Source organism: Lampetra fluviatilis, chromosome 27 (genome assembly GCF_964198595.1).
Source record: "Lampetra fluviatilis chromosome 27, kcLamFluv1.1, whole genome shotgun sequence".
Taxonomy (NCBI): domain Eukaryota; kingdom Metazoa; phylum Chordata; class Hyperoartia; order Petromyzontiformes; family Petromyzontidae; genus Lampetra; species Lampetra fluviatilis.
In genome coordinates, this window is record NC_136301.1 from 1,688,310 (window position 1) to 1,715,953 (window position 27,644).

Genomic DNA, 27,644 nt, shown 5'->3' on the forward strand with positions numbered 1-27,644 from the left:
TACCCATAGACTCGCACAGAAACCCATAGACTCACACAGAAACCCATAGACTCGCACAGAAACCCATAGACTTGCATATAAACCCATAGACTTGCACAGAAACACATAGACCTGCACAGAAACCCATAGACTCACTCAGAACCCCATAGACTCACACAGAAACCCATAGACTTGCACAGATACCCACTCACACAGAAGCCCATAGACTCACACAGAAACCCATAGACTTGCACAGATACCCACTCACACAGAACCCCATAGACTCACACAGAAACCCATAGACTTGCACAGATACCCACTCACACAGAAACCCATAGACTCACACAGAAGCCCATCGACTCACACGGAGACCTGTGCCTGCAAGACGACCACTTCCACTGCCTTCGTGCAGCAGCGTCTCGAGGGAGACGCGCCTCATATCGACTCGACACAAGTTCACGGCGCATTCTGTGGGACGTGCTCTCTATACAGACACGTGCAGTGCAGTGCAGAGGTGTACATATTAACACGTGGCAGGCTTTCGCGACCAATATTATTCATACTAAAGGTTTTTGGGTTAGATCGCGTTATTTATAAATGTGTCGTAACCCTCCACCACCCGACACGGCCAAACAATAAAAAATGTGTCACGTTTACAAATAATTATTTTGTCCTTTGTAAACGTGACACATTTTTTTACTGTTTGGCCGTGTCGGGTGGTGGAGGGTTACGACACATTTATAAATAACGCGATCTCACCCAAAACCTTTCTTATGAAGAGATTACAACGTACGGGCCCTTATCTATCCGCTGTTGAATGAAAGGTTTAACCACGCACCTTTTCGGCCTGGTTGTTGTTGTTTGTGCTGTACATACTTCACTTAGTTTGGTGGGTGGACGGGAGGCGAGGTGACACACGGCCATGAGTTCAGACATCACGCGCCAACCGATCGATGTTCGGTCGTGGCCTGGAGTCGAACTCACACGAGCGGGTTCAGAGCCGCGGTGCGCTAACCACTGCGCCACCGCTCCTCCGCACAGTGTGTGAAAGCAATGGGTTCTTACTCCTAATTCTTTCGGTAAAGTCACGTAGGTAAAAAATGAAATTAAAATTAATACAAATAATTATATATTATTATATTATTATTTTATTTTATTTGCATTAATTTTAATTGAATTTTTTACCTACGTGACTTTACCGAAAGAGCTAAGAGTATGAATCCTTGCAGTCACGAAAGCTTCAAATCGAGAATTAAAAGCAATGGGGTTTGTTCAACACGTCGTACGCCCTTTGCGGCTGATATTTTTAGGTTCGATCGCCTCAACGTAAATGTGTCGTTAACCCCGCCGCCACCCGACACAGCCAATTAGCAAGGTTTGTCACGTGAACAAAACGTGTCAATTAGTGGACTAGTTGAGCACTGACCGGCTGTGTGTTGGAGAGTGAACCCAGCAAAAGGGTCCCCCCCCCCCCCATAGGCAGATGCAACGTGATCTCTGCACCTCGATTGATATTCTCCAATTCTGATAATGCACCTGCAATATTGATATACTTCGTGAATAAATTAGTGTTTGCCCGTAGCCAGGGCGACCCGGGTGAGAGCCCCAAACTATCCCGTGTGTGATGTAAAGCTTATTGCCAGCTGAAGGTTACATTGTACACACACGTGCGGTACACACACAGGGACCCACAGACTCGCACAGAGACCCAGACTCACACAGAGACCCACAGACTCACACAGAGACCCACAGACTGACACAGAGACCCCACAGACTCACACAGAGACCCACAGACTTACACAAGACACCCACAGACTCGCACACACGCCGTAGACATGGCACACACACACGCCGTATACATGGCACACAAACACGCCGTATACGTACGAAGGGTGCGTGAGGAGCGGTGGCGCAGTGGTTAGCGCACGAACGAACCCGCCCCACTGATTTTCTTATCCCGGCCACGGCTAACATCAAGTGGCGGTGCTGTGCCTCTGCTGGGTCGTCGGCTCAATCTTAAACGCATCACTTGTGTTGTGATTGTCAGAACGCTGTGAACCACAATGCTGTATAGCGGTGAGCATTTGTGTTGGGAGTGGTGGCGCAGACGTTAGCGCACTGCGCTAGGGACTTGTGTCGAGTGCACGGCTAACATCAGTCGCACGTGTATATCTGAACCGGTGCTAAGCCCTCAGGAAGGGTGCCTCGTGCCGTTGAGCGACGGGGAGACAAAGGCGGCCGGGCGTGGCTATGACCACACCACCCACTCGTGCGCATTTCCAGCCTGAAATATGTGCTGGCTAACAGCACTTGCCCCTCAAGGCTACTCAAGGCTATACCCCTACGAGGGGGACCTTTGTCTCTGTGCGTGGATTCTTGCGTGCGTGCGCATCCTGGCCATTAGTGCGCATGCGCGTCATCCCCCATCACCCCCACCCCCTCTACCACCCGCCCCTCTCGCCCCCACGGACCCCCACCCGATACATGGTACACAATCCCCCACGTCCCCCCCCCGCCGCCCCCCCCCGCCGCCCCCGCTCCCTCTCCCCCCACCCCTCACCCTCCCCCACGTCCCCCTCCGCCCCCGCTCCCCCCACCCCGCGTCATCCCCCACGTCCCCCCCCCGCCGCTCCCTCTCCCCCCACCCCGTGCCCCCCCCCACGACCCCCCCCCGCCGTCCCCCCCCACCGCCCCCCCCCACGCGCCCCCCCCCCCCCCCCCGCTATAAAGGCGCGTTCCCGTCGCTCTCCCCGCACACTCCGCGCGGCTCCCGCTCGCTCCGTCTCCTGCTGCTCGTGCTGCTGCTGCTGCTCGCCCCCCCCCCCTCCTCCTGCGACCTGCACGCCGACGCCGCCCGGGCTCAGCAGCACCCGACCGCCACCCAGATCGTCGTGGAAGTGAAAATCGCGTTAATCGAATAATTGGGCTAAAGGCGACCAGAGACCCGTCTCGATATTCCACCGCGTGATCGAACAACGATAATTGCAGCGCTATATATATATTTTAGAAAAAACTAAAATCTATTTTTTTTCTCTCTCTCTCACCTACCGTCGAATCTAATCTCCTGCATCAACGACGAGCGCGTCACTCAGCCGGTCAGCGGCCGGTGCCCGCGGTCGCTCCGATTAATAATCATTCAACAATCGCCACCGCGGGGCTCCAACGCTACCAATCATCATCACCCCCACACCACTCGTTCCCCAGCGCTCGTCTGTGAAGTCATACCGCTGAGTGACTAACACTCGTTCGTTCACTCGTTGCTCGCGAATTAGCTGAGCAGAGGCGGCAGCTATGGACGACAAGAAGCAAGAAGAGAGCACCGGCGGATGCAAGGAGTTCATCTGGAACCCGCGAACTCGACAATTCATGGGAAGGACGGGGACAAGCTGGGGTGAGGGTCAGCCCCCCTCCCCTCCATCCCCCCCCACCCCTCTCCTCGCCCCCCACCAGCCCTCTCCCATCGTCTCAACATCTTTAATTCACGCCGTCTTCCTTTTGACGAGGTGATGGGTTTCGACATCGCGCGTTCATTATCGTCATCGCCTTCATCGCGATGGTTCCTTTGGAATCGTCGTCGCCCGAGGCGATGTCACAGGTCCCGCGCACTTGTGACATCGTCACGGTCGCGTGGACGTCGGTGATACATGATCTCAACACGCGCAACCATCGCCACCGTCGTCTGTGATGTCCGCCGGCTCTCCCCCCCCCCTCCCGTGTTTGCCGGCTGATGACTTCAGCGCCACGCGCCCTTTCGTCTCGGCGTTGCGTCATGAATCGTTGTCGGGGATCCGAAAATCAGGCATCAGCTGTTGGTCAATAACCTTGTGATCGAAAGTACTTGTCGACTAAATTTCGATTTAAAGCTTTCGTGACTGCAGGGATTCATCTTCTTGGTTCTTTCGGTAAAGTCACGTAGAAGGGAAATAATTAAATATTCAATAATTAAAAATAAAACAAAATAAAATTCTCACGACGTTTCGGCCACAACTCAAGCAGCCGTCTTCAGGTGAAAACAGAACATTAGAACGCTGTCTTTCCGACAGCCCTGTTCTTCACCTGAGGACGGCTGCTTGCGTTGTGGCCGAAACGTGAGAATTTTATCTTATGTTTTATTTTTTATTATTGTATTACTTCTCGACTGCAAACTAGAGATATAATTTCAACGTCATCGTGATCATGTCAGATTGTTTTTTTAATCTCAAATCTTCAAAACATCTCTAGTCGTTATCATCATCATCTAAATCTTCGTCGTCCGCTGTTCGATGTGATCAGCATCGTCAAGATTTGGTATCTTTTCACTAAAGCTAACGTCACCTCTTTCCTCGTCACGATCATCGGGATTGTGTCTTCGTCTCCCGCAATCTCAACACCCGCAATCATCATCAGCATCATCATCATCAGCAGCACCACCATCATCAGCACCATCATCATCATCAGCACCATCATCAGCATCATCATCATCAGCACCACCATCATCATCAGCACCATCATCATCAGCACCATCATCAGCACCATCATCATCAGCACCATCATCAGCACCATCATCATCAGCACCATCATCATCATCAGCACCATCATCTGTCAATTCCCATCACACGTCACTGAACCTGCCATTATCACTCTCGTGCCATCGTAGTTCATCATCATCGTCGTCGTCTCTCTGTTGAGGCCGTCTCGAGACGCGGGGTTTCTCTCTCTCTCTCTCGAAGTCGTCTCGAGACGCACGTCGCCGCACTGATCTTGACGCCACCGGCGACGTCGCCTCCTTGAGACGACCTCTAAACGTCTTGACTGGTCCGCTGAGGCCTCCGTGGCCCTGCCGTTGGTGGCGAATAGCTCGGTTGGGCTTTACCGAAGTAAAATAAATAGTTGAGTTTAATTTGCATATTTTTTTGCGTGATTTGCTTTACCTGTCCTGTACTTTGCACTCCGATGATGTTTTTGTATTTTTGCTGTTCTAACGTTCTGACCCCGTGCCTCCGACTGCACATCTATCGGACTCCTCCAGGCGAAATACATTCCGATTCTGATTCTCTCTTTTACATCATTTTCTGTCATCATCTACATCATCTTTCATTGCCGTCATCTCGATCTCTTTCCATCATCAATTGTCGTTTTACATCTTCCATAAAGCTAGCATCATCTCCCTCGTGACGTCATCTTCTCTAAAGCTAGCATCATCTCCCTCTTGACGTCATCTTCTCTAAAGCTAGCATCATCTCCCTCGTGACGTCATCTTCTCTAAAGCTAGCATCATCTCCCTCGTGACGTCATCTTCTCTAAAGCCAGCATCATCTCCCTCGTGACGTCATCTTCTCTAAAGCTAGCATCATCTCCCTCTTGACGTCATCTTCTCTAAAGCTAGCATCATCTCCCTCGTGACGTCATCTTCTCTAAAGCCAGCATCATCTCCCTCGTGACGTCATCTTCTCTAAAGCTAGCATCATCTCCCTCGTGACGTCATCTTCTCTAAAGCCAGCTTCATCTCCCTCGTGACGTCATCTTCTCTAAAGCCAGAATCATCTCCCTCGTGACGTCATCTTCTCTAAAGCCAGCATCATCTCCCTCGTGACGTCATCTTCTCTAAAGCCAGCATCATCTCCCTCGTGACGTCATCTTCTCTAAAGCTAGCATCATCTCCCTCGTGACGTCATCTTCTCTAAAGCCAGCATCATCTCCCTCGTGACGTCATCTTCTCTAAAGCTAGCATCATCTCCCTCGTGACGTCATCTTCTCTAAAGCCAGCATCATCTCCCTCGTGACGTCATCTTCTCTAAAGCTAGCATCATCTCCCTCGTGACGTCATCTTCTCTAAAGCCAGCATCATCTCCCTCGTGACGTCATCTTCTCTAAAGCTAGCATCATCTCCCTCGTGACGTCATCTCCCTCTTCAGCGCACCTCACAGCGGCAAGGCGGCTGAGTTCGATTTCCGACTCGGTCGCCTTTCTGTAAGGCGCTTGTATGCATCTGCGTATGTTGGACTTCTTTCGCACCGTACGTAGCCGACCGTGCTAATCGGAGGTGCGTGGGCACGGACAGCAAACTGTGTCCTCTCTCCCCCTGTTCTGCGTGGGGGTCCTCCGATAGGTGAAGCAAACCTTACGCAACGTCCACTCTCATCGGTCTCAATCCATCGCAATGCTGCAAAATGAAACTGCACATGACGGCAGTCGATTTGGTTCGCGCAGCAGCAGCAGCTAGCAGCGTCGCCCTCCCCCGCCCTCTCCCCCACCTCTGCGGTGAACATTTGGCAGGAATCTTCTGGAATAGGGAGGGGTTCTGAGACTCGAGTGCGTTGATCGTGGCTGAGCCAGCGTAGCGATAACGATCTCCCCCTCGTGTCGCATCTGGGCATTGCCTTGTCAACGTAACCCTCTCGCCGACTTCCCTTGAGATATCGTCTCACATTGACCTCAATTACGTCCCCTTCCGCCCCCGTGTCTCCATCTATCCCGTGAGCTGATCTCCCTCCCTCGCCTGCCATTCTGCAGATTATCGTCCGCCGCGGCGATAATGGTCAGCAGTACACTGGACTTTCTCAGCTAAACCATTTTCTATTGTACCAGGTAAAGGCCCAATGGAGCTTTGTAGCTATTTTTCAGAAGCGACCCGGCCACGCATGAAAGCTCAAGCGAAGTTGAGCTGCATGATTGATACAACTGCACATTACAGCAGTCCATTTGGATCACACCGCAGCTGCAACAACGCCACCCTCCTCTGCCGTGAACATGTGGCAGGAACAGACAAATAATGTGGACATTTAAATGTGGACATTTATAACAGTCAAATCATCTCAATGCATGTTTATGAATGTGGAGGGGAGGGGGGGTAACCGGACAACCCTGAGAAAATCCACGCGACCACGGAGAGAGAGAGACATGCAAACAGCAGGCGCAGGATCGGGGATGGAACCCACGACCTCCTGTATACCAGGCGAGGTAGTTAACATCTCCTAACCACCGTGATGATGATGATGACGATGAGAGAGAGACACGCAAACTCCAAATCTACAGCAGGCGTCAGGGTGGTCGGGATCGAACCCACGCCCTCCTGTACACCAGGCGAGGTAGTCAACATCTCCTAGATCCGGAGGTCGCCTATTCTATCTCCCAGTGCAGCAGTTTAAAATAATATAAGCAACCTTCAGGTTTCTTAAATCCACCTCATTGCCATCCCACCACCACCACCATCCCCACCACCATCACCACCACCATCACCACCACCACCACCATCCCCACCACCATCACCACCACCATCACCACCACCACCAGCACCCCACGTTCACCCAGCGACTTGCAAGGGGTGCACCGCATTCACCGTCTGCGGGGCTTGCGTGCTGGGGGGCAGAGTGTGGCTACTCCCAATCCTCTTCTAGTGTGAAATAATAAAATGTCCAACGTCAGTCGCCCTCCGAGAGGCGTGGCTCTCCATCAGCCCCCTCTGGTGGAGCCCCCTCCCTCCGGCAGTGCCGTCACTGCCGTGGGCACGAAGTCGCAGCGCTGCACCTTCACCCACACTGGCATCCCCTGATCATCGCTGACGTCATCGCTGTCCCGACGTCATCGCTGTCCGTTAAATAAATACATATTTCTCTCTATCTCTCTCTTTCCATATCATTGATCTCTCCCGTGCCCTTATGTCCCATCTCGCCCGGTGTCTCACATCCTTGTAATCGAGGTCTTAGAATCTGACGCTGACAAAAATTCGGATCGCTGGAGGGAAAAAAAACACCCAAACTGGTGTAGTTCACACCACGTGACTAGCAGCAGAGGTACACTTGATGTGGTGTGCCGGGTCCTCGCATAATATATGCCGGACAGAGCCGACTGAAGTTAAGCCCAGCAGTTCATCTTCTCATTATCACACCACCATCTCGATTTCCTTTCAACGCTCCTATATTGTCCGGTATCATCTGTCTCCTCCCCTACCTCCTACTCCCCTTACTCTCGCCTGGCTGCTCCTACCAGCTCCCCTACCGCTCCCCTATCTCCCACTTTCCTCCTACCATCTCCCCTGCCTCTCTCTCTGCTCTCCCACGATCTTCTCATTCCGCCGGTCTGCGATGCGGCTGCTGTGTGGAGCACACTGCGACACGTTCCCCGACTAGCGCAGTTGGCTACGTACGGCACGATAGAAGTTCAATATGCGCATTCTCTGTGCGCACACGCAAACCCTTTTGCAATCCACCGCTGGATGACGATTCCCTTCCCCCCCCTCCACCCCCTGCGCCGCGCGTGATAGCGGGCGGGTCACGTGGTTAGTGCGTGTTGAGGGCGCGCAGAGGAGCATAGACGTGGGCGCGTAGTGCAGTACAACAGTGGGTGTTGCTGCTGCTTCTCCCACGTGGTGTGTCGCCCGTGCGAGCGCTCGCCAGGCTAAGGCCTGCTGAGCTTACAAGGTCTGACGAGAGTCGGGCGCATTGCGCCTGTGGTGGGTCATTTGCAGCGGTGTGTGTGTGTGATGGTGTGTGTGTGTGATGGTGTGTGTGTGTGTGTGATAGTGTGTGTATTTTTGTGTGTGTGTGTGGGTGTGTGTATTTGTGTGGGTGTGTGTTTGTGTGTGTGTTTGTGTGTGTGTGATAGTGTGTGTGTGTGTGTATTTGTGTGTGTGTGTGTTTGTGTGTGTGTTTGTGTAGGGGGAGCGGTAGTGTAGCGGTTAGCGCGCTGCGCTATGAACCCGGCGATCCGGGTACGATTCCCGCTCACGGCCAACACCGGTGACGATTATCTGAACCGGTCCTGTGCCTCCCCTAGGTGGACTCAGCCTCAAACGAGTACCTGGTGCGGTGTGTAAGCATCGCCACTGGGGAGACAAAGGCGGTCGGGCGTGGTGCTGGCCACCCATCCCCTCGTGTGCCGTTCCGGCCTTCATAGCTGCTCGCTAACAGCACTTGCCCTTACAGTCTGTTAAGGCTACACGGGGGATCTTTGTCTTTATTTGTGTGTGCATTGTGCACGCATGTGACAACTCCTGGCGACCCGGGTTCGATATCCCGCTAAGAGGTCAACATCGGTGACGATTATCTGAACCGGTCCTGGGCCTCCCGTAGGTCGACGTAGCCTTAAATGAGTAACTGGCGTTGGTGTGTACATTTCGACACGGGAGAGACAAAGGCGGCCGGGGGTGGTGCTGACCATCCACCCCCTTCCCCTTTGTGTAGCTTATCGACCTTTGTAGGCGCTACTTTTTGACAGCACTTGCCCCAACAGTCTATTAAAGGCTATACGGGGGACATTGTCTTGTGTGTGAGCCGACCTTAATAGGTGTTCGCGAGTGGTGGCGCTATGGTTAGCGCACTGCGCCGCAGACCGAGAAAAATCTGAGCTCGATTCTCAGCCTAAAACGAGCTCAGATGTGTCAATGACGAGAACACCCTTCATCGCCATCGCGGAGTAATAGCGCAGGCTGGGGGCAAAAAAATATCTATAAGCGTGTCACACACACACACAACACACGGTCTCTGCTCATGATGCGAAAACCATCAGCAGCTACTGGCCACGTTCATTGGTGGCCTTTAGTGCGGCCCCCGACAAGACACAGAGAGCGACAACACCACCCCATCATCATCATCGTCGTCGTCGTGCTGCCACAAACCCAACATTGGTTACGTGTGCCCCCCCCCCGCACTGATGATGTCATCTCGGCGAAAGTGCCCCCGCGCCCCCTCTGAAAATTCGTGAAGAACGATGCCATAGGTCATCACGATTAAAGGGAGGAAATGTGACCGGCAGCAGCAGCGGCAGTGGCGGTGCAGAGACAAGACAACTGTGGACCCGTTTCATCCCCATTGGGACTCATCAGCAGTCTTGCCAGTGGAGTAATGCACTTTGCAATACTGTCACGCTTTTGTATTGTTTGTTGGAACGTTCTTACCCGCCCCTTACTTGACATCTGTGGAAAAGAGCTTGATAGCTCATCGGATTCGTCCAGTAGAAATACATATTCTGATTCTGGAAAGCAACTACGTGGAGTCCCCTCGTCTATACTGTGGGGCCTCCATCAGCTTTGACTCGTGCCAACGTAATGATGTCATCCACAGCAGAGGTTGTTGTGGGTTATGACGTCATCCCACCATGTCACACGCAATGACGTCATCGTGGTCATGGCGAGAAAGCCAACTCCTTTTGGCTCTGCTTTTTTATGTTGCGAGTGAAGTATTGATCAACGTGGTCGGGTTTGTCTCCAGGATGAGAACCCCTGAAGGCAACATCGTGCTTATGGGCTGGCAGAACTAACGCAATCATGAACGCGCTCAACATGAGCTGGAGAGCGAACACAACAACAACAACATCAACAACAATCAACAACATCAACAGCAATCCCAAGCGGATCGTTGAGTGACCTCGCATGCAAGTGTCGCGCTCCTTCAACGGAGGAAGACGAGGAACGGCAAACACGACACCAACTCTTTTTTCCTGAAGGCCTCTCCTATCGTGGCCGGCTCGCTGCTGCTGCTGCCGCTGCCACCACTACGACCAAAGAAGAGAACTGAATTCATCGTGGGACCTCCTTTGCCAGTACCAACATATGAGAATAGGTTTTTTTCCCCTTTTTTCTGGCAACAAAACAGCTGTGTTAAGATGTTAAAACACCAAACTGAAACATTTTACAAGGAATCATGTCTGCATTAACCACAATGCTTGTGGTCAGAATGCAAACAAAACACATACTCTGATAATATATGCATTGTCCTTGAAACGGATTGCTCCACACCAGAGACAGCTTTCTTTTGAGCCTCGTCTCAAACGGTATTAGACCAGAGGATGCATTTTGACCACAAGCATTGTGGTTAATGCAGACATGATTCCTTGTAAAAGGTTTCAGTTTGGTGTTTTAACATCTTAACACAGCTGTTTTGTTGCCAGATGAAAGGGGAAAACCCCTATTGTCAACTGAATTCATCTTTGGAGATCCTCGTTGATGGCGACTGTGGTTCCGGCCCAGTCGCCGGATGCTTGAGCGTGGACTTGCCCGCCAGGCTTGCCCGGGTCTCAAACAACGCCAACACCAGCGCCGTGTGGGAACTTAGGCCCCTCAAAACGGGTCAAGAACCTCCAACGCGTTCATGGATACGAGTGATGGGCCGTCAACGCTGCCCCCACACTGCACTTCACACATCCCTTGACACTCGAGCCCACAACATCATCAAAAGGCAAAGATCTCCCGCATAGAGCCTCAACGCTGCCGGGGGCGAGTAGTGTTATAGCGGACAGCGCCTACGAAGGCCGGCACGGCACGCGAGGGGGTGGGTGATCAGCACCACTCCCGCCCGCCTTTGTGTCTCCCAAGTGGCGATGTTTACACGCCCCACCAGGTACTCACTCATTTAAGGCTGAGTCGACCTAAGGGGATGCCCAGGACGGTTTTGGATAATCGTCACTGGTGTTGGCCATGAGTGGCAATCGAACTTGGGTCTCCGGGTTCGTAGCGCAGCGCTTTGGGCCACCGCTTCCCATAACGCGTCATCAAATAGCCACACACAACATATAATGCACGAATACATCAACTTGAATATGCATGGGAATTGTCACAACCTGTGCAGTCCCTCTTGTTATAAAGTGTGCGGGGGGGGGGCAGCAATATGTGCCACATCTGGTGGAACCCGTCCTGTGGTTCAAGCACTTGTGATGATGTGACGTGGAGAAAGCCTGGACATTATTGCCACCATTCCTCAAGAGTTTCACCCTGGGAGGTCACCCCAGCCCAGCGCTTTGCCTGTCCGCTCCGAGGCTCCCAGTCGACCTCGACAGCTGGGCAGATGGCGCATCGCAGGGAGTGGCGACACAGCGGACGTTGAAGAACCCCCTGACGTCAATTCGCTTTGTGTGTGTCGGTGTCGGGGTCCAAATTTGCCAAATAAAAATCACCCGCTAATTAGAGTACTTACCTAAACGGGACTAAACGTAGCCGAAATAACATACCTGACAACCCATACGGCTTACCCCGCATTCTTGTACATGGAGGAGATTGAGTTTTCAGGTCCACACGGCGTACAGACGTTTCAATACAGGCACATTGTATTTGTCTGTTTCTCCCTTGTGATGGGACTTTGTAGGCTGAACGTTGAGATTCATAAGGGACACGGGGTGACCAACAAGATCTGAAATGATCTTTAATGAGGTAGGGCACTGATAAGGGGTTGACAGGTATGCAATAATCGCCCCCCTACTGGCAGACTGATGCCCCAGGACACATCGAAATGAGACTCATCCTGGCCTCTTGAGTTCTCACCTGGTATGTTGAACTTCTTTCGTACCGTACGTAGCCAACCGCGGTAATGGAAAGGACAAAAAAAAACTGAACGCAACACAAAGCGGTTCTCGTTTAACGAAATCAACGTGAACGTCTTCCACAGCGCCTCTCATGGCCAGCCCACCTTTGCCCCGGGATAATTCTTTGCCTGTGGGTTGATGGGTTCCCCATTGACTTCGAGCCCTCGCTAAAGATGCTCATCAAATCTGCGGACCCGCTCTTGGGGGTTCAGAGATCGGATGCCGCCATTCTTGAAACGTTTCCCCCTTGAGGTTGGTAGACAAAAAAAGGTGCAGAGAGACTTACATAATTATTTTTAATATCACGTTGAAAACGAATTTGCCGTCTCAGCCTGCTGAGCGTCACGTGACTCAACACTCATCCTTGCCTTGCCAAATGGCGTTCTACCCAACCTCCGAGCAAATGCTGCGTGAGTGAAGCCTATTAAGTCAGCTGGAACACCTCCTCCGTCTGGCAGGGTTTTATCGACAGAGCTGGCCTTGGTACTGTAACACAATTGCAGCCATCGCAGCCGCGCACTCCACAGTCGTGAATTCCCAACCTGCGCGGTTTGGGTAGGACACAGCAAGGAATGCCCATCGTCCCAAGCTGTGCTGCTGAGACCAGGATGTTGTGGGCCAGGCGGTCCTATGCGGACGCCCACGATACGACCGCAGTGGGAGAATGGCGGGCAGAAGGAGCTTCTTACGGATGACGAGCCGATGGTCAGCGGGCAGATCAGTTTCCACAGTACATGTATGTCCTTGGTATCTCATCCACTCCGTCGGTGCAGCCTCTGAGTGGATGGAGTGGCGTTCGTTTTTTAAGGTTGGGAAGATCTGCAGTAGGCCTGGGACCGGTTCAATAATTATTCATCACTAAATGTTGGCCGTGAGCATGAATCGAACGTTGGGTCGTCGTGGCTCATGGCACAGTGCTGCGCTAACCACGACACTCCCGCTCCGCACGGGAGTGCCGGCACGGCACACGAGGGGAGTGGTTGGCCACACAGCATCCCCGGCCGCCTTTGTCTCCCCAGTGGCGATGTTTACACACCGCACAGGATACTCATTTTGAGGCTGAGTCGACCTAGGGGAGGCCCAGTAGCGACAAGCGCTAAACGCTACACTTTTGCTCCCCTCCCACACACATCCCAACACACACACATCCCTACACACACACATCCAAACACACACATCCCAACACACACATCCATAAATACACACATCCCAACACACACATCCAAACATACACATCCCAACACACACACATCCCTACACACACACATCCAAACACACACACACATCCCAAAACACTCACATCCAAACACACACATCCCAAAACACACACATCCCTACACACACACACATCCAAACACACACATCCCTACACACACACACACATCCCTACACACACACACATCCATACACACACACACACATCCCTACACACACACACATCCATACACACACACACGTCCCTACACACACACACATCCCTACACACACACATCCCTACACACACACACATCCATACACACACACACATCCCAGCATCCACACACGCGCGCACGCAGCACACCGCGCACAGCAGGCAGGAGACGTGAGCCCGGGGAGTCATGAATAGTAACGAGATGGACGTGCGGATCATTGCAGGTGAATTATTCACGCGCAGGTGAAGGGCGACAGCGTGCGTCCCCTGAACCGCAGTCCCCCCCCCCCTACCCATCCCCCCCCCTCTCTCCTTCCTCTTCGTGAGGAGTCAACACAGCTGACATGGCAGTCTATGTCGACTGTCGAATGCGTCAATGAAATGACGCGACCGAGGTGCGTGCGATGTGCGGCAATGTGCGTGTTGGGGGAGCGGTGGCGCAGTGGTTAGCGATGCGATACGAACCCGACGGACCGAGTTCGATTCCCGCACGCGACCAACAAGAGCGGCGATGATTGTTAGAACCGGTCCCGGGCACTGCCCCCGTGGTCGGCTCAGCCTTAAACGAGTGTCTGGTGCGGGCGGAGTGTGGGCATGGGCACTGTGGGGAGACAAAGGCGGCCGGGCGTGGTGTTGGGCCGACCCACCCAGACCCTCCGTGTGTGCCGTGCCGGCCTTCCTCGGTGCTCGCTGGCAGCACTTGCCCCAACAGTCTGCTGTTCAAGGCTATACGGGGGAGCTTTGCCTTTCGTGTTCTGGGTGTCTGCTGCGTGTGCGCGTGTTAAGGTTGTCTTTGTCGGTCTCGTGTTGTATTGTCCGTCCGCGTATCTTCCCCTTCTTATCTCTCTGCCTTGCTCGCGAAGTTTCGTTCGCCCCGTTCGCCGTCTATTCACCATCCACTGCTGGATGAGCACCTGCCCCCCGACATGCGAGTCGTTTGCCTGAAGGCAGGAAGACGCGCCCCTTAGGGCATTTGCAAAGGTTTCAGAGAATTAAAATCGAGTGTGCGCAACCCAATCCATCATTCCTCATGCAAATGCGATGCAGACCGTGTTCGAAATATGACGATGGCGCTTAATGGTGTGGGCGGAAGAGCAGGATTGTATCAGCTGTGTAAACGAGACGCGGCTCCATCGATAGAATCTTCGCGTGGATCCTGAGAATCTGATTCGCTGGGGCGTGAGGATTCTCACAGCCGGCCCCCGCAATGCCGGATTACGCCTCCCGTTATGTAACATCACCCCCCCACCTCCCCCCCACCTCCCCCCCACACCTCTCCCCTCCCCTCGGGGGGGCGGGGGGGTTCCGCAGAGTGGAGGGGGGGTTAGCGAGCGAGTGGGAGGAGGGCATTGGGGGGGGGGGGTGGGATTGAGGGGAGGGGGGGTGAAGAGGAGGATGAGAGGGATCAGGGGAGGGGGGTGGAAAGGGGGGGGGGATAAGGGGAGGGTGTTTAAGAGGGATGAGGGGCAGGGGTGAGAGAGACATTTGGGGTGGGGGAGGGATGAAGAGGGGGGATGGGAGGGGTGAGAGGGGGATAAGAGGGATGAGGGGGAGGGGTAAAGGGGGGGTGAGGGGAGGGATAAAACGGGCTGAGGGGAGGGGTAATGGGTGGTGAGGGGAGGGGTAAGACGGGGTGAGGGAGAGGGGTAAAGGGGGGGTGAGGGGAGGGGTAAAAGGGGGTGAGGGGAGGGGAAAAGAGGGGTGAGGGGAGGGGTAAAGGGGGGTGAGGGGAGGGGGTAAAGGGGGGTGAGGGGTGAGGGGAGGGGTAAAGGGGGGTGAGGGGAGGGGTAAAGGGGGGTGAGGGGAGGGGTAAAGGGGGGTGGGGGGAGTAGTAAGTAAATAATTAAACAATGCTTGCCGCATTGCTGTATTTGCCGGAGCACGGCAACTGTACCCACTGCGTGCCGCGTACAGTAGAATAAAATATCATACCATTATACAATATATCACACACTTTACACGCAACACAGAGGGACATCAATACACATTTACCTTACAATCGTATGACAATAACTATACGTAATAATATACATCAGTCATTTGTAACAATTTAAATTTCACGTTTTAGATTCTGTACACAGAATTTATTTTTTAATATATGTTTTAACATTTTCGAAATTTATATTGTAGCTGCATTTTGCGTGTGTGTGTGTACCATTGCCATGATTCATTATAAAAAAACAGACCACGCCGATTATAAATCCTGTCTCGTTCCTTCTCCATTGTTCCTCTCGTCCCCATTGTTCCTATCGTCCCCATTGTTCCTATCGTCCCCATTGTCCCTCTCGTCCCATTGTTCCTATCGTCTCCATTGTCCCTCTCGTCCCCATTGTCCGTTCTGAGTCGTGTTCTGCCCCGTCCCTTATTTTAGTCGGAAATGACTCATCAGCTCCTAAACGACGATGTATAGATCCACTCATATACACCGCCACTCACACACACAGCCACACATAAACAGACACACACATATACAAGTATTTTTGCCGCTATAAATTTGCACATGATAAGCCACTTCGTTTAGCTATCATTTGTGGCCAGGTCGCTTCTGAAAAAGACCTATATAACTCAGTGGGCCATACACTGGTAAAATACTAAAAAAATTGCTTTAGTTTAGTTAGACTGCTGTGCCAGGCTAGGTGAAGGTGGTCACAATACAGACCCAGGTGCCATGAGTTGACCGACTGAGATGACTGTCAGATGCACCATCTGTTCCACCCACTGTGCCGACTTTCTGCGCTTTAACCGCACGGCGCTCCGCTCGTTGTTGTGGGCGTCGCTCCTCTCTGCCTCCTCCACAGAGGTCGACTTTGACACGGCTGGTACCAGTCATCGGCAAGTCCATCCTCCCCTACCACATCAGTTCAACTCTTCTCGAGCCCGCGCTGCGCGCCCCTTTAACCCCCATCTATTCGACCAAACAGAAGCTGCTTGGGCATGCGGTGGCTCTGCATACGGGCTACTTGACCCAGCCAACGCAGCCTCGCCTTTTAGAGTATCTCACCGATGGGGCCGTCTCCAGCCAGATCCTTCAAGGATCTGTGAGCTACTGTAATCCAGCGTGGTTAATCCCAGGATGCCTGGATGGATTGTAGGCGCACAAAGTTACAACGAAGACAAAGATCTCCCTTCAATAGGCTTCTGGGGCAAGTGCTGTTAGCGAGCACCTATCGAAGGCCGTCACGACGCGCGAGGGGGTGGGTGGCCGGCACCACGACCGGCCGCCTTCGTCTCCCAAGTGGCGATGTTTACACACACACCACCAGGTACTCATTTAAGGCTGAGTCGGCCTATGGATAAGCCCAGAACCGGTTCAGATAATCGTCACCGGTGTTGGTCGTGAGCAGGAATCGAACTCGGCTCGCCGGTTTCGTAGTGGCAGTGCACCAACCACTGCACTAGCGTCCCACCACACAGGCAGATGCACACACACACACACACATTTCACAGACTTGGTTGTATGTACGTATTTTAAACTTCTTCAGCACCGTACGTAACCAACCGTGCTAATCGGAGGTGCGGTTCACAGTGAGGAATCTCAGCAGGGCCCTCGCCTGGTTAAATAAAAGACCTCGGGTGTAATCACCTCGTGAAATGGGATTGTGTCGTGCAAAGCCTTTGGCGTGAGGGCCGCGGCGAGATGGATGGATGGATGGAGGTGTGGAGCAGGCTTTGGGGACAAGGGATTAATCAGGGGATGGCGGTGTTTGTGGTGTACACAGAGCCCAAGCTACTGTACGTGCATGCCTCTTGTACCCCCTCCCTCCCTCCCCGACTCCCATCGATATATTTAGCTCGAGGATTAATATTGGCTCTTCACCACCACGATCGTCTCTGCCATTGGGGTTTTAGAAACGTGTGGGCACGAGGGGATAGCGTGTTGAGTTGAAGTGAGGAACCCGTCATTGTTTTCATCATGATCCAGATCATGTTGGGGTTCTGTGCAAAACTAGCTGCTACTGGCCAAGATGAATTAGATAATCTATCGAAATTGAACAAAAATAAAAGAAAACGTTCGAATAGCTCCCGACTTCGTGCTGCGTGGAAGCGAATCATCAAACAATACATTGGTTAAATGTATGCCTATACAGGCAACCATACTTCAATAGAAATTACAGTTGGCACGGCTATTTTAATACACACAATGGACAGGAAGGACAAGATGAATGGGCCCGCATAATGCGCATGCATAATGTACGTTGACTCATCAAGAGTGCACAAAAGCATGGTCACCACATCTACGCCTCTATATGAACCATAGCACCCCGGCTCTCGCACGATGTCCGTGGTGCAGTCATGTTTAGTCTGTTGGTGGTCGGCGATGCGGCAATCGACTCATCTCGACGAGCTGTACACGATGCACCACCACGGTGCCACGTGCGAGCATTCAGGGTTTCAGCGCAATCGTGCTCGCTGCGTTTCGACATCGCGGAGAGTGGCACCGATTTCGGATTGATTGGTACCCCAGTCGCGGAGTGAAGTACACTGCTGGGAAAAATATTGTCCCAGAAATAAAATATTTAATTGCCTCGGCCAGTTTGTATTATTCGGTACCCCGGGGTTCCGCCATAAGGATCGTATAAGGAACGAAACACAAATGTGGCTGTCGCCTGATGAAGCTGGTTGCAATTACTGGTGAAACGTCGTGCTCAGATTGTAAATGTTGTGGCTTGGCTCTCCAACACACCGGTGTTGCTGTACTAGTGACGAATTGGCACGTTCTGTTTACGTGACAACCCCTTACTAATTGGCTGTGTCGGGTGGTGGCGGGTTTTAACGGCACATTTATATATTTACCCGATCTAACCCAAAAAAAACTCTTATGGATGATATTGGTCGCGAAAGCCTACGAGTTAAAATGATCAACATCATCTTCAATTTACACCATTGGAACCTCATTTGCCAGTAAAAACCCACGACCTCCTGTGCACCAGGCGAGGTAGTCAACATCTCCTGGCCACCCTGGAGCTGCTCCCCGCGTGGCTGTTCCGTGGCGTGGCGGTGTCCCTGCCGCCCGCGTCCCAGCACTGCCGAGGCAGCAACAGCGAGGGGTTGCTGGATCACCGCACGAATGATAATTGATAATTGTTTTTTTACCCTTCTATCTGGCAACAAAACTGACACCTTTTTTACAAGGAGTCATGTTTGCATAGACCACAATACCTGCAGTCATAATGCAAACAAAGAACACAACTCTGATAATGATATGCACTGTCCTTGAAGTTGATTGGTCCACACCCGAGACAGCTTTCCTTAGAACCTAGTCTCACATGGTGTTGGACCAGATGACGCCAAAAGGCGCACAACTCAAAGACAATGCAGCATCAGAGTATGAGAGCTCGGGGTAAGCATTTTAACTTGCCCCCGACTTGTCTGCTCCAGGCTATAGGTGGGTGACCTTTGTCTTTGTGCAGCTCTGATCCTGCTCTTCTACCTCGTGTTCTACGGCTTCCTGGCCGGCCTCTTCTCGCTCACCATGTGGGTGCTGCTGCAGACCACCAACGAGTTCCGCCCCAAATACCTCGACCGCGTCCCCTCGCCCGGTACCAGCAGTGCGCACGCAGTACACGCAGCACGCAGTACACACAGTGCACACACACAGTACATGCAGTACACGCAGTGCACACACACAGTACACGCAGTGCACACACACAGTACACGCAGTGCACACACACAGTACACACAGTGCACACACACAGTACACACAGTGCACACACACAGTACACACAGTGCACACACACAGTACACGCAGTGCACACACACAGTACACGCAGTGCACACACACAGTACACACAGTGCACACACACAGTACACACAGTGCACACACAGTACATGCAGCACACAGTACACGCAGCACACAGTACACGCACAGTGCACACACAGTGCACACACAGTACACGCAGCACACAGTACACGCACAGTGCACACACAGTGCACACACAGTACACGCAGCACACAGTACACGCACAGTGCACACACAGTACACACACACAGTACACGCAGTGCACACACAGTACACACACACAGTACACGCAGTGCACACACAGTACACGCGCAGTGCACACACAGTACACGCAGCGCACACACAGTACACGCACACAGTACACGCAGCGCACACACAGTGCACACACACAGTACACGCAGTACACACACAGTACACACAGTACACACACAGTACACACAGTACACACACACAGTACATGCAGCACACACAATACAGTACACGCGCAGTGCACACACAGTACACGCAGTGCACAGTACACGCAGTGCACACTCGCAGTACACACAGTACACGCAGTGTACACTCGCAGTACACACAGTACACACAGTATACAAAGTACACGCAGTGCACAAATTGTTGGGGCAAGTGCTGTTAGCGAGCACCTATGAAGGCCGGAACGGCACACGAGGGGGTGGGTGGCCAGCACCATCCCCGGCCGCCTTTGTCTCCCCAGTGGCGATGTTTTTACACACCGCACCACGTGCTCATTTGCGGCTGAGTCGACCTAGGGGAAGCCCAGGACCGGCACAGATAATCGTCACTTGTATCGGCCGTGAGCGAGAATCGAACTCGGGTCGCCGGGGTTTCGCAGCGCGGCGTAGCGCTAACCGCTACACTACCGCTCACCATTATGCACACACACACACACACATCCACACGTAGGTGCACGCGTACACACACACACGTGCATACACGGGCAGTTTCCTACCGTCGTGCATATTTAACGGGGCCCCATGCATTATGCAGCACGGTGCAATCTGTGGGGCTCGGAGTCGTGACGCTTCATGAGGCTCTTAGTGTGGATCATGTGACGCACACTGCCACACACCTACAGACACACAAAGGTCCCCCCTATAGCCTGAACAAGCTTATGGGGTACCTGGAGCACCTTTGAAGGCCGGCACGGCATACGAGGGGGTGGGTGGCCCGGCCGCCTTTGTCTCCCCAGTGGCGATGTTTACACACCTCACCAGGCACTCATTTGAGTCTGAGTAGACCTAGGGGAGGCCAAGGACCGGTTCATATAATCGTCGCCGTGTTCATAGCGCAGGGCGCTAACCACGACATTGCCGCTCCACACACACACGCAGGTACAGGCAGCCACAGACACTACACGCACACATACGCGCGTGTGTGCGTGTGCGGTAGTGCAGTGCTTAGCACACTGCGCTACAAACCCGGCGGCCCAAGTTCGATTCCCACTCACGGCCACCCACCAACACCATCGACGATTGTCTGAACCGGTCCTGGGCCTCCCCCCAAGGTTAACGAAGGCGGCTGGGCGTGGTGCTGGCAACCCAACGCCCTCCGCGTGCCGTGCCGACCGTCACAGGCGGTCGCTCCCCCCCCAGCGGCGCTTGCCCCGACTTTGTGAAGAGGCCATGAGGGACATCTTTGTCTTTTTGTGTCTTAGGGCTGATGATCCGACCTCAGGCGGACACCCTGGACATCAAGTTCAAGCCGACGCAGAACAGCTCCTTCCTGCAATACGTCACCGCCCTCAACGACTTCCTGTTGCGTGAGTGACCTCCAGTGCCGTCACGCTCACACGCTCGCCGCCACCGCCGTGGCGAAGCGTCGTCCAGGGACCCCACCACCCGCCCCCAACAACGACGACAACAGCGCCATTCGCCATTTAGTGGCGGTGACGTCACAACGGCGTCCCTTGCCAGGCCAGGTGCACTTTGAGGCCACGTGACGTGTCGAAGGTTGACAGGAGGTTACGTGATGTGTCGAAGGCTGACAGGAGGCCACGGGGCAGGCCGGGACAAGGGACTAAACACAAAAAGCGAAACGCGAGCGGCGAACGCACTTCCGCCACCCCACGTCGTCGCCAATGATGTTTCTGTCGTGGTCGTCTTGGCGGTGCGTCCACAGCGTACAGCGATGTTGTTGTTGTTGTCTTTGCGATGCGTACGCAGTGTATCACCGATGTCATCGTTGTTGTTGTTGTTGTTGTCTTGGCGGTGCGTGCACAGCGTACAACGAGGGGAACCAGACGGCGCGGAACCTGAACTGCACGCCGGGGCGCTACCACTTCCAGAACGACACGGACGAGGTGCGCAACTACCCCAAGACGTCGTGCCGCTTCCTGCGCGCGTCGCTCGGCGAGTGCTCGGGCCTCGTGGACTTGAGCTACGGCTACAGCTCCGGCACGCCCTGCGTCATCCTCAAGATGAACCGGGTACGCGCAGAGTCATCATCACCACACCAGCGACCGCGAATGTCGTCATCACCGTCGTCATCATTGTCATCATCGTCATCATTACTATCGTCGTCGTTTCTCCGTGGCAGCCCCCACCGTCCCGAGCGTGCCCATCATCCCGCTGGACCAGCAGCAGTGTTCAGTCTACGACGACTTCTAAGAGATGCTTAAACTAAACTAAACGAAAACTAAACAATTTTTTTGTTTAACCAGGTAAGTCCCAACTGAGCTATATAGCTCTTTTTCAGAAGCGACCTGGCGATCACAAATGATGGCTTCAACGAAGTGGCTTATCGTGTGGAAATGTGTAGCAGTAGCCAAATACTCAAAACGCGTGATGTTGATTCTAAACGTGGAGGGAAAAATCGGAGGACCCGGACAAAAATCCACGCGACCACAGGGAGAGAAACACGCAAACTCCAAATATACAGCAGCAGGCGTCGGGGTCGAGGTCGAACCCACAACCTCCTGTACACCAGGCGAGGTAGTTAACATCTCCTCGCCACCGCGGTGCCCTAAAAGAGGCCCCACCTCTTTTTTAAAGGCCCCCCCCCCCACCTCGTTCGCTCCGGCTTTCAAGCGAAACCGAGCTTGGCTCCGTGCCTCAGAGGTGGTGCGATCATCATTAATGCCGTCACCTTTGTTGTCATCATTGTCATCATCGTCGTGGTCATCATCACCACCATCATCTTAATCATCGCGGCATTCCTAAGTTGTCCTTCCCCCCACACCTCCGATTAGTACAGTTGGCTGCGTTCGGCGTAAAATAAGTTCGACATACACACGTACGATTCAGATCTGGATATGCGTTAATTTATTCGCACGCGCAATGAAGGGGAAAACTTGGCCCAAATGCTTTTCCTCTGCTGCCCGAGAGAGGCCGGAGCGAGAGATCGCGGTGCTGCTGGACTTCGTAGCTCACATCGAGGGAGACACACAGGGCAGAATGCAACGTGGGAATTAATCAATAACGTCGGTGTCATTGAAGATCAATGACCGGCAGCTCGGTGGAGGATGTCCGGTGTTTGCGGTCGGATGATGAAAAGCAACCGGGCTTTACTCTGTAAAATCTAGAGAGCAAAGTCGATCTATTTTCATATCAAGGTATCCTAAGCCATCGTTGAGTACTGGCGCAGTGGCTGTGATGGTTCTACTACAACCAGATCTGGACTGGGATTGTTCAGGATTTGATATCTCGTAGGTCCTCTACAGGAATTAACCAAATTGTTTGTTTTAGCGGATTGTATACTAGCCTGCAATTATTTAGGTGACTTGGAGTGACTCGAGGAGTGTGAGATCATCAGTCAACACTTGCTGTGTGTGTCCGCGTGCGTATGTGCCTGTGTGTTCCTGCCCTGCAGATTATCAGCTATTACCCCAACGACAACGCCGAACCGCTGAGGGTGAACTGCACCGGCAAGGTCAGAGGTTAAACTGACTCAGAGGTCATTTGATCCGGATGGAATTTGTTCAGTTTCAGACTCAGTTACCATCCCAGCCGTTGTAAATGTGATTGTTATTCACTACGCGTATTGTTGGAATCGTTCTTTCGTAGGAAAAGTAAAAACATTGTCCGTTTATCGCTGCTCAGTCGCTCATAACGCCTCCTCTACAGTGTTCTACTTTGACAAAAGCGTCTCCGCCGCGTTTCCAGTTTCACTTCCAGCCTTCCGTCGTGAACGTCCGTGGTTCTCTTCAGTGTTCGCGTCTGCCCCCCAACCCGTTCCCGAGCGTTTTCCGTTTACCCTCAAGAACGACGAGCCCTTACGATTGCCTCCGTGTACGATTTCATTTATCTTCCTCGTCAATTCTGAACTCTCTGTGTGCCTTGTCTTTCTGACTGCCGTCTGTGCGACTGCGTGCGACTGCGTGCGTGTGCGCGCGTAACCGTGCACGAGCGACCGTCTGCGCGTGCATGTGCTCACCGTGTGTGCATGCGCGTGCGTGTGTGCGTGCGTACGTGCGTCTCTCCCCCGCCCGAGCACGCGTGCGCACGCATTGAACCCCTCCCGCCCCCAACTCCTGCATGCGTGCACGTGCGTCCGCGTGTGTGTGTACGCGTGCGTACGTGGGCGCGCGTTCGTGTGCGACCTCGTTTCTTTTTTGGGTTACGTTCTCTTCCCCCCCGCGTGGCACAGAGACACAGAATCAACAAGGACGAGTGGGTAAGGCGGCCTTGATGCCTGAGCCCGGTGTGAACTTGCGGTGACTTCTATGCATTGACCCCTCCCGCCCCTTTATTGCGCTGACCTTCGGGTGGTTTGCGGTGCACGGCAACCGGCTAGTGCGGGAAGAAGCGTTCGACCGCGCACCCCCTCCCCCCCCCACCCCCCCACCCACTCCCCCACTGCCACAAAATCGAGATCAGAGATCGTGGTCAAATCAAGGCCCCCACCACCCTCCCCCAACCTCTCAAGCCCACTCCCCCACCCCCCCCCCCTTTTTGCAAAGTGTACCCATAAAAGAGTAAACGAGGAAGAGGCAACTGTTTTAGTAACTTTCGTCGTCGTTACACGTTGCGAATTTAAAGTGGTTGAAGCTGCCCTCGGTCACGGGCAAGCGGAACGTGGGACAGCGACCGCAGAGGCGGAGGGATCGGCCTTGCAGCTCGGAGAAGGCATTCGGATTCGAGCCCGCGCCCGCCGATTATTATGAGTGTTGTTGTCATTCAAGCAATCGATCACGCTGCCGATTACCGGTTTCATCGCTCGACTAATCGGACAAGACGGTAAAAATTTGTGTCGGGGGAGGGTGGTAAATTCTCCCACGTGTGCCGCTGGACGGGAGGTGATGGGGCAGGGTGAGGCTCGTAAAGGGGGGGGGGGTTCCCGTCTTAAAGTAATCGACCCATCCCCCCCCCCAAAAAAAGTAATCGCTTATAAACTTCAAGTCGATCAATTGACTTGGATCAAACGAGTCGATCGCAGCCGGACAACAACAAGGATGAGCCGTGGTCACGCCCACTCGCACGAGCGATGGCTTCGTGAATTCTGATTGGACGACGTTTCGCTCAAGGGGAGGGACTTTCCGTGGCCATGACGATGCAATTACTGTTGAGCGCAGGTCCTCTTTGTGGGTGCACTTTGTGAAAGGGTCTCGCTGGTTAAGGCTCCTCCCCCCTGTAGTACCACCTTCAGTCAGGGCTTTAATTTCTCACCGAATGACTACCCCCCCCCCCCCCCGAGTAGATGGTAGGCCCGAGTAGGTGGCTCTCGTGAACCAGTAGCCACGGTTGTAGCCGAGGAGTACACTCGATTTGGCGTGCCGGGACTTGGACATATGTCCCTTGTCGCTGACCTGGACAAGACCTCCGACTAAAATTAAGCCCTGAATGTAGATCATGTTTTTGGCGCCCTCATCGATTGTCGTAGAGTACATTCGCCATCCATAACAACGAACAATGGCTACGGACGTGTGAGTGTACATATGGGCCCAGTGTTGATTCACACATTTACCGTGATACCACGGAGTGGTGTTGGAATAGCGAGATGGTGGCTGGCTCTAGAATCGCACATGGTGTCGGTGTTAAATACATTACACAGGCAATCGCCACAGCCCTAGCGTACACACCGATGATTATCTATCTAAACAAAACCATGAAAGTGCATGTTATTGATAGTATCGAATATTAATTAATACAGACTCTCTAATGTGTATGTTGAACTTCTTTCGCACCGTACGTAGCCAACTGCTAAATCGGAGGTGCGAGGGGGAGACAACAGACTAACCACTAAAAGCAGTTGTAAAGAATTGAGTTTTCAATCTAGATGTAAAAGTGCACAGCTGATCCCAGTGGTGTCACTAATAACCATATTTGACTATACGCCGTTTTTAGTTTCATTGGAACTCATCAGCAGAGCGTAGCCGAACACCAAAGGGACAAATTCACACTCCACCCATTTTTCGCCCGAGGGAAAAGTTGGGCGCAGCAAACGCAAATTTGGTTATTGCTGCAATCTCTTTAGGTTGGCGCCTCAAAAATGACCGCTTCAGTGCTTCCACAACATTTTTAAATGATGAACACCTCCGCGAAAGAAGTTCAACATACGCACATACATACCTGTGTTTATGGAGGCCTACATCTAGCAGTGGATTTACAAAAAAGGGCTCTACGTGTACATTTCGTAGGAAGTTGGCAGTGGTGCAGTCTTCAACCCCTCGGCCATAGGAACGTGGAATTTCCCACCGCTGAGTGCTCGTTTGATCGGCGAAAGAAGATTTGACTTCAGGCTCTCTGATGATGAATTACGTCTCACTGCTTCTGACAAAAGCCACACGGATTTCGAACGTTGGGTGATCGAATGCGGTTGGGGTGCATGTATGGTTGTCACCTGTCCTGCTTTTCTCAGGATCACCCTGGGAAATGTGTAAGTCTTCACCCAGTAAACATGCCAACGTTGGGCCGACTTTGGCATGTGGCTGGAACTGTTGGACCAATGTTGGCCCAACAGCGTTGCACGTTTACTGGGCGCAGACCGCGAGAATTATGGTACCCGCTATGAATTACACCGCCAACGTTGTTTCGTCTCAGATACGGTGCACAACGGCGCTAAGTCTCACACTGCTGCTCGTCTTGTCACAGTACCAGTAAAAGCGTATATGAGCGGTACTCCGCTGTCTCCACGTTTACAACATGTTTACGACGAGTTTGTGCACAGCACCGGTAAAATGCTCTCTACGCAGTCACTTAAAGTCCATTCAGAGGACCGAGTGGCAACATAAGGTAGGGTGGAGTAAGAGGCCTACATGGGTTGAAGGCCTCTTTTGTCCTGGTGCTGACAGAAATGGTGTCATCAGCCATGATCGGCTTGAGGTGTGGATTGGCGTCCTCTTTGAGAGGCCCCTGCTGCTGCTGGTGTCTGCAACTCAACAGGGACAACCGCACATGGGCACCAGGACAAAAATGCCTTTTATCCTACGTAGGCCTCTAACCTCACCCTACTGCACAGATTGGATGCTGAACGCAGTTGTCCCTGGCAAGTTCAGGTGCCAGGTTTCAGGCCACAAACCAGTTCATTAGACGTGCCTCCCACACCCCACTACACCGATCTTTTCCTTTTACACTTTAATAATATGCAAAAAAATAAGTGCATCTGATAATACAAAAACACAGTACAATATTGTGAGAAATTATATATTCCCATTCATTCGCCCCCGTTTTCTCGTACATCACAGGTGGCAACCGTACGTGCACGGATTTAGTGGCTGGCCACTCTGGTGACCGCCATTTTGTTGGGCTTGAATGAGGTCGCCATTTTTTAAAGCAGCCATCTTGGTGTCCATCTCGTGACACCAAAATGGCGGCACGAGATGGAGGCTCCTCTGCGTTGACGTTGATCGCTGCTGCTGCACCGTGGCTTCTTACGACTGTAAATGAAAATGCCGATCGATGGACACGCGCCTGCTGCCTGATTCACTCACTCCCACATCGTCGCGGCCCAGTCAACATCATCGTCATCTTGAGCATTTTCATCACCCCCATGACCTTTTCTCATGTAAATTATCAACTTGTATCATTACCCTCGTGGGTCCGGCATAATTGTAACCGAGTCGGCTCTCGGTTGTCTTGGGGTAATCGCGGTTGGGGAGGGGAAGGCGAGGTCCTGATCAACGCACAAACGCGGACAATAATGCTGAACACACGTAAATGAGGCGGTGAACACGTGTTCAGCGCTCACCTACCTACGTTTAGTGGCGGGTGAACATTGCAGGAGCCTCATGATTGCGGGAAACGTGTTAAAGTAAATCGCTACCCGGCGAGACACAACATGCTCAAC

General features: G+C 52.9%; 1 protein-coding gene across 1 annotated transcript in view; it reads left to right on the forward strand.

The window, feature by feature from the left end:
• Positions 1-2,739: 2,739 nt before the first annotated feature.
• LOC144942258 (sodium/potassium-transporting ATPase subunit beta-2-like) overlaps positions 2,740-27,644 on the forward strand; it is a 30,106-nt gene continuing 5,201 nt past the window's right edge. Inside the window, exons 1-5 of the mRNA XM_078869004.1 lie at positions 2,740-3,370; positions 19,075-19,203; positions 21,076-21,180; positions 21,641-21,846; positions 23,229-23,288. Coding sequence (XP_078725130.1) covers positions 3,271-3,370; positions 19,075-19,203; positions 21,076-21,180; positions 21,641-21,846; positions 23,229-23,288 — 600 coding nt within the window. The 5' untranslated portion in view covers positions 2,740-3,270. The remainder of the gene's footprint in view (positions 3,371-19,074; positions 19,204-21,075; positions 21,181-21,640; positions 21,847-23,228; positions 23,289-27,644) is intronic.